This window comes from Pogoniulus pusillus, chromosome 6 (genome assembly GCF_015220805.1).
Source record: "Pogoniulus pusillus isolate bPogPus1 chromosome 6, bPogPus1.pri, whole genome shotgun sequence".
NCBI classification, from domain to species: Eukaryota; Metazoa; Chordata; class Aves; order Piciformes; family Lybiidae; genus Pogoniulus; species Pogoniulus pusillus.
The window spans coordinates 17,609,538-17,617,863 of record NC_087269.1 but is presented as its reverse complement, the minus strand read 5'-3'; the positions used below and the strand labels follow the sequence as shown (position 1 = coordinate 17,617,863).

General features: G+C 35.6%; 1 protein-coding gene across 3 annotated transcripts in view; it reads left to right on the top strand.

Moving 5' to 3' along the window:
* Positions 1-704: 704 nt before the first annotated feature.
* Positions 705-8,326, top strand: part of MYOF (myoferlin) — a 78,256-nt gene continuing 70,634 nt past the window's right edge. For all 3 annotated transcript variants that reach the window (XM_064144697.1, XM_064144699.1, XM_064144698.1), the window contains exons 1-3: positions 705-862; positions 6,302-6,357; positions 7,229-7,320. In XM_064144697.1, coding sequence (XP_064000767.1) covers positions 775-862; positions 6,302-6,357; positions 7,229-7,320 — 236 coding nt within the window. In that variant the 5' untranslated portion in view covers positions 705-774. The remainder of the gene's footprint in view (positions 863-6,301; positions 6,358-7,228; positions 7,321-8,326) is intronic.

Genomic DNA, 8,326 nt, shown 5'->3' with positions numbered 1-8,326 from the left:
TTACCTAGTTTCGTTTACAGTGAAGACTACTGCACGTATTTAAGACATGATACTTACAGATCTCCAAACAATACACACGATCGTCTCACATTTTTTTCACGCGCTTTTTATGCATCTATATAATTTCTCAGGAGATCTATTACGCGTTCTAAATACGGAACCCGTTATTATTTGTGTATGCCACGTAGTCGTCGTTCCAGAGCACAACTGGAGAGGGAGCACTTCAACTGGTTTTTGAGACCATAGATACTTCGCGGTTAGTCACTGACTGACAACCTGAAAACATTTACAAACAGTGAAATATTACAAGATGGGGGGTGGGGGTGGGGGATTAAGCTGTTCTGAAATGTAATGCCTTCGTATACCAAGAGGCAAGTGTGATGCGCTTGATGTTGCTTATGCTTGTTCTTGCCTTGGTTACTTGTGAGATTTATCACACAGCTCGAGGGGGTATGAAAGCAACCCCCCCAAAAAAATCTCCATTCGTTTTTACGCTGTGCCCTTTCTGTTTCTGCATTTCGCTAGAAAGAGCTTTTTTTCTGTGTGTGCAGCACACAGAACTTGGTGTCAATTTACAGGTACTTTTTTTTTCCCCTCATTGCCTTCAGTGGCTAGCTCGTCATAGACCCACCCATAGACTTTCTTTACTATAAACCAGCTGTTCCCTGCCTCCTCTTCCTGCTAGCATTTCAGTCCAGAAGTGAAGGAGTTTGAAACTTAAGACTTCCTTTAATTTCTTTGGTAACAGTCGACATTTAGTCAAGATTGGAAACAATGCTTCGGGTGATTGTGGAATCTGCTACTAATATCCCTAAAACTAAGTTTGGGAAACCAGATCCTATTGTTTCTGTTATTTTTAAAGGTAAGGAAAAGTGTAATAAATGTAATTTGGAAGTTTTCTGAAGGATAATGCTCTATGTAAGTATTTGAAAACTGGTGGAAACGTGTTTTCCTGAAGTTATATTTGATGTAAATGGAAGATTTTTTAGAGATGCAGAAGTTAACCAAAAGAAGTTTGAACTGGGTGGAGTACATTGGCTATCAGTGCTTCTGTTTCAGAATCCACGTTTTGTAAGCCTTTGCAAAGGATTAGCCCTTTGCTTTAAACGGACAGATTTAAGTGTATAGATGAATCCACAGGGAAGATTACCTTGTTTTCAATTTGAAAAAAAAAAAGTAGTTTCTCTACCTTAATGACTTTGCAGAGCCAGTTCTCAACGTTGCACCCATTTTTTTTCAGACCAAATTGCACTTTTTTTTTTCTTCTTGAGATTATTTGATTTTGTCAGGGAAACCACATTTTACCCTCATTAGAAACATGGGACAAGAGGAAAATAGTGTGTTAGAATTTATATGCAAATCTAATGATATTTTACGATGTGTTTTACCTGTTGCTGTCATTTCCTCCCATGACTAGACTAAAGGAACTTGATTTCAGCTTTGTCTTTAAGGTGCAGGAGCCTCCAGGCAATTTTGGATCGTGTAATACATTAAACCAAACTGTGACAAATGGTCGTCTTAATTCCTGGTGATCTATTTTCCTAACTATGCACTTAAATGGAAAGAGTTTTTTTTTTCTGAAAGTATGCAAAAATCATTTCAGGTATTTGTCATGTTTAGAAATCAAATCTGAAATGGTAACATTTTGCTGTAGGCTGGAAAAGGATGTGGTATGACATGTCCTCTATCTTAACTTTCAAGATAAGTTTTTTAATACATTATTTCAGCTTCAGAAAAAATTGGTGTTGTTCCATTTCCTTTCTTTCCCACATTTTTTTCAAGTCTGTCTTGGTTTTTTGTTTGTTTGATTTTTTTTCACCTCCGTTATATATTTGGGCAAGTGGCTCAGCCTGTCTCAGTAACTTTTGGAACCTGCTATTTCTTAAAATATTACTTTGCTCTACAAAAAGTATTGTTACTTCATTTGTTTCTGTGGCTTCTTAAGTACTGGTATTCTCTTTCCAGTTTCTTGTCTTGCTGAGCTTTCCTGTTTTACCTTTCTGTTCCTGCAGTGACATACTCCAGAGCTGGTTTATGCCTTGCTTCTTTATGCCTTAAGTGTCTGTTTAATTTCTCCTTGTAATCTTTGGTACCTACTCTGTGCTTTAATGTTATTCATTTTTATCCACTAAATAGAAGATTTTTTTTTCCCCATTACTGAGTTTGATTCTCATTCCTTTGGTTATCCAAACACAGGAACTTGGCAATAGACCTTCAAGGATTGAGTTTATGTTTTGCATGCTGTAACTGGGACTTTTAATGTTCATCAATATGCTTAACCATTGTCTTAAATACCACTTCATGGATTTTTAATAGTCTATTAAATTTCTTATTATGCATGCCACTTCATTTTGCCTGATTTTACTTCGTACCACAAGTCTGATTCTTTGCCTTCTGTCCAGAGTGATTGAAAGAGGCCAGAAAACGGGAGGCTTTTGCCAGCTACTGAGCAGCTCTGATTTAATTTGTAAGTGGAGTACCTGGTTGACGAGTGAAGTGGTGTAAGGATCATATCTGAAATAGGTTGAACTTACTTTTTTTCATGTTTCTAAATTATTTTTGTAGCCCGTTTTGCCTTGCTTTGCTAGTGTGTAGATGAGAAACCACGATTGTTTTTTTTTAAGGTGTGTATCAAAGGACAGCAGTCTTTAGCGGTAGTTCACACCCACTGTAGCTCCTGGGGGGGAACGACATCAAAACCACAGTTGGGGGTTTATTTTCCCAACTGGGAAAAACTCAGGTATTTGTAAGACTTTGGTCATAGCCTTGCAGTACCTTTTCATGATCTTTTTTGATTCTGGCATCTTCTTGGAGAAGTCATAGAAAACAGTACTAAATTGATAGAAAATTGCTGTGGAAGATGATACTTCAGTAAACAATGTTTTTTACTCAGTCATTTTCAGACTTCATTGAACACACGCTGTATCTCTCAGCTTTAGCCCTTTTATGGCTATTCTGGAAAGAAAAATGCCATGATCATCTAACTATTGGTAGTAAGTGACTCCACAAACACTTTACGTTTATATGTATGCATTAGTATAGTTTCATCTGTGCACAGAACAGATTTCATCACATATGTGTAACTAAGCTAGAGACTATAGTCAGTCCAATTAATAGAGTGAAACATATTAGGTATGTATTATTAAAAGGAAATAGGCAGTTGTTTCTATTGTGATTTTTTGTTTAAAGTTGAGGAGTTTTGTGCGAGCATTTGGTTGTGTTGCGGTTTGTTTTTTCCCCCCTAATTTATATTCAGTCCAGTGGGAAAGAATTTTTATTTGCTTTAAGAACGACTCGGTGTTCAAAGAGAGCTACACCCTGAGTGTAAACAAGTATTGTTTTCTGGAGCTGAGTGCTGTTACTGAAGAATTCCAAGTCCATCATTACTCTACATGAGACAAATTATTAGTCAAATTAGTATGAAAAACTGTTGCCACTTTCTAAAGTGGCACTAAGTGATAATTATTAAACCAGTGCGATTCTTTTGGTTCGTCAGATAAAACAAACTGGATAAAAATGTGCCAGATTCTTGTCTTTAGGTATAAAAAGTCACACAACTGCTTATATGTGCAATCAATGCTAGAACATTTAGCACTTTGATCATGCCTTCTGACAGCCTCATACAGCTTTATAAATTAAAAGCTGATGTCAGATGGCATTCAGTTTAATTGGGCCAACTTGAACAAAGTTTCTTTTGTCGCTATGTTAGTTTATATTTCAGTCTGTGAAATAAAAGAGTATTAGAGTGTAATTTTTCACTAAAGTTACATTTTCTGTTTTGTGGAGAATTAAGTTGCTCTAAGTTTAATTTCCTAGGGTTTGGAGGTCTGCCCATTTGATCCTGCAGTTGCTGGCACCATGCAATCTTAATTCTTCATTCACAGACGTTTTAATGAAAATTTAGTGAACTGAAATGTGATTCTCTCTTGAATCCTAGACTTAAAACTCTTCTAGAAGATTATATTTCACACCTGCTGAAATTAATAAAAACACTACTTAGAAGGAAAAAACATAAGGTGCAAACATTTGTTGTTTTGTAGTACTGTCATTATCTTTGTAATGATGGAACAGTTTAAACAGAATGAATTATTTTCAACACTATTATTGATTATCTCTAGGTTCTTATTACCTTAATTTCCCATTGAGAATATTAAACAACATGTGTCAGTATAATGTCCTTTCGTGTGGTTTACAGTATTGACTACTGTAGCAGGATTCATTGCCAGTGGAGGAAAGAAGACCAAGGACCTGAAACTTTGAGAGCTCTTGGAAGAACTGCATAGTCACCTTACTCTGATTAGCATTTTTTTTTTTCTTGTGGGAAGAAGAAAGCCCTTTGCCACAGTTTAAAACAAAACAAACCAGCAACAACAACAAAAAACCAGCAACAACAACAAAAAACAAACCAAATGCATTTAAAGTATGATAAAAAGGGTAATAAAATCAGTAGAGTGAAGAAAATGTATATATGTTTGAGGAATGTGCATGCTACACTTCAACTATAATCATGACTAAAATCCAATGTAAGCTGTTTCTGAGTGGCTTGTTGATTTTTTTTTTTTCCCCCCAAGCTTCACAAAAATGCATAACAAAAAGCATTTTTTCATAGTCTAATCTCCAGTATGCATCTTGTTAGTGGAATTGTAGGTCTCACTCTTCTTTGTATGAAAATGAATGGTGTGGAAAATATTGCTCCTTGTCAAGAGTTGTCTAGACTACTGTTCAAGCCAGAGCTTTCCTACAGTTGAGCTTTTATCCATTAGTTCCATTAGAATCTAGTCTGTGATTCACCATCTCTTTTACAAACAGCTGTAACTGTTCTTTTTTTTTTCACCAGCCCTGAGACTGAGAAAATCTTTTCCTTGACTCTCAGCTCCTAGTTACAGGGGCACTTGGAGTACCAGTGCCAACACCCAGATATTTTAGGATACTCAGTATTGAAAATGCTTTGTCTCATGTTAGATACCGTGAAGCTGAGTTTCTCCTACTGCATGTTAAGTAGTTCTTTGTTCCACAAATGCATGCCCACAGCACAGTATGTTATGAATGCTCTTTCCGTTGTGGGACAGTGTGAGTCAATATCCTGTATAAATTGTAGACAATTCCTGTTACATAAATGAGTCAGTCCTTGCAATTTGCAGTGTGGGCTGACTTTGCTCTCAGTACATCACACTCTTATGCAGTAGAAGAAGCCACCACAGTCTGTTGCTTGAATAGTGTATGAACATGCCCATGTGGTATATCTGTAGTGTTGCTTCCAGACCTTTGCAGTGTTTTTCCTAGCAAAGTACAGCCATAACTTGTGAATAATAAAAATGCTATTATCTTTACTGTAGTCCTTAAATACAAGGACTGTGTATGAAGCTTAACCTTCTCGTAGTGGCTGAGCATTTTATAGGTCAATTTACTGACTATACTTAAATGTATTTATTTCTTATCACTAATATATGCATTTACTGTTTAGACATCTGTGTGTTTTCCAGTGTGGAAAGTCATGGCATACTAGCTGCTTTGAACCTGTTGTAAGAACAGAATTTTATTTCCATTTTCAATGGGTGTAGGAGCCTGCAGAGGGCCTCTGCAACACTTGAGTTGTATTCCTTTCAGGAAAAGTAATTAGAACTGAATTGCAAAATCCAATTGCATATTTCACTAAATGCAAATTTTGCCATGAAATATGGAAAGTTTATCATATTTAAGCTGTAGTATGTGTCAGTGAAGTGATCTGCATAACCTCTGGAAATAATTTTTTGTTTCAGGAAGGGCAGCTTTTCCTCATTTATGTGTGTGTTTTGCTGCTATTACTTGCTCATTTAAAGCAGAAAATGCTGACACTAAGAATATTTTTTTTCAAGGTGATTTTATTTCAGAGCTGAACACTTCTAGGTATTTTCTAACTTGGATATGGTAAATGTGTAACAGATTTTCTTTACTACTGGAGTTCACTTTGAGGTTACTGTTTGGTTTGAAGTCTCCAAGTCTTTTAGTCTACCATCTTTTATCATTACTGACATTGCAGTCAAGGGTCACACAAAGGTTGAGAAACAGAAATACTAATTTTGCTTTCTGGGAATATATCTTAGCTATGTTTAAACAAAACAGAATAATAAACCTCAACTGCTAAAACTGCCCAGGAGACTTTTTGATTGTAAAGTCTGCAACTTCTGGAAGAGGCAAAAATAATTGGAACATTTGTTTTAAAGCTCAAACTTTTTTTTTTTTTTTTAATGAAAGGAGAAAATGTGATATTTGTGTAGCTCTTTAGCAAAATCAGATCATCACATTTTGTTTGTATTTGCAGATGAAAAAAAGAAAACAAAGAAAATTGATAGTGAACTTAATCCTGTTTGGAATGAGGTAATTTATTTTTTTAATCAATTCTTTGTCTGTATTAAGGCAAAACACTTGTAAAATTGCTAAGTCAGTTTCTACAGCTGTGAATATTGATTAGAAATAGGAACTATTTCTAGTGGTGGTGTGTGTGTGTTAGTAAATGCAGGTGAATGGATTTATCTTGCACCATATATTGCAAGTCACTAAGTAATGTTTTTATGTAAAAGTAGATGGATATCTGATGATCTGTTTTTATTCCTTCATACTTTGAAGGAATGGCATATTGAACCATTGCTTAGCCATGCATATGGGAATATTATTGGATCCTTTATGATATACTAGGAAATGACCTTACAAATTGGAAAGAACCATGTATTGCGGTTCCTTATGATTTATTTGTAGGATTGTTCCTATTTTGCATCTTCAATAGTGTTTTTCTTGGGGAAAACATTTTTAGTAGTGTGTTTTCACAACCAGAAGTGGAAGTTAAATATTATTCTTGCATTTTGTAATCAGGAGTGCAAAGAAAGGGAACCTACAAATCCTTATCTAAATTCAGAAGCAACTGACTTCAACCAGTATTGCAGGGGAATAGTATCAGATCTAATGAATTACGAGAAAATACTTCTTAGTATGAGGAAGTGGAACTGCAAAAGAGGTTATGGCTCAGTATTAAGCAATTTAGTTCTTTTTCTGTTATTTGTACTTGGCAACTATCAAATCAAGATTGTACTCCAAGCATGTTCCCAGATTTTTAACTTGGCTTTTGCAAATATAAGTTGGCCTGGTCTGCCTCTCAAAATTATTTCTGAATAATTTTGTTGTATACACTACTCTGCTATTAATTAGTTTACACATAACTTGCCATTATAATTTTGCTCCATGTTTTCTTTAGATTCTTGAATTCGACTTGAAAGGAATTGCTCTGGATAATTCATCTTCCCTGACAATTATTGTGAAGGATTTTGAAACAATTGGACAAAACAAGTATGTCTGTTGGTTTTTGTTCCCCCCCTCTCCTTCCCTAAGATGACTCTAAGCCATCTTTTAAAATCTCCTTGAGAGGCTACATTTTATATCAGTTATTTAAGCCTTGCCTAGGAAGAGGGGAAGCATAAGTTCAATTTCCTATCTTGTCTGGAGGAATTGAGGTCCTAAGCTCATCTCCTGGGAGACTGAGTTAGTCATCAGGATAAATATGTTGGATAAAGTAAAAAATCTTTTTTTTGGAATGGAATCTGGTTTTCTATTATTTTTAGTGTCCTGAGTAGTGGCTAGTGTCCTGGCCCAATGAATTGTGAGTTCTCTGCATGGTTTATAATTCTAAAGCTTGAAGTGGAAAACAAAACTAACAAGGCCAGCTTGCAGAAGTCTTTTTTGATATCGGATGCCAGGGTAAATTCTCTTGCACTGAGTAGGGAAATAGATCTGTCTCTAATTGTGTGTTACAAGCTTTGGGCTCATTGTATACATGGAAGACTGGACGTGCTGTTGCTACCTCCCCTTCTGTTTATATCTTAAAAGCATTATTTTAAATGGATTTAGGATTCTTTTTCTTTGGTTGATGGTTTGAGTCTTTTTGTTTTCTTGTTGTTTGGTTTGGGTTTGTTTTGGTTGTGGGTTTTGTTTTGTTAAAAACATGTGTAGTTCGATATTAAGGTAAATTGAATAACCTCAGAATAAGGAGAGTATTTATATCTAGCTTCCTGTTCCTAAGGGGAGTACTCTAGACATAAACATGGAGTATGAGGCCACTGAGAACTTCCTTTTCTGACATTCATTTCTTGGAAAGGAATGGCAGAGACTCCTGCTATGAGTAAAGGATTTAGAATTTAGGTCTTAAGCAGACAGAAATACCCATTTTCACAATGCCTGTAAGTGCAGGAATTTAAGTCTTTTTTTCCTTCCTGCATCATGTCTGTTTTGGTTAGTGCTTTCAGTGCATGTCAATAAGCTTGAAATGTATTCTAAAAGTCTAAACTCTACCAGTGTA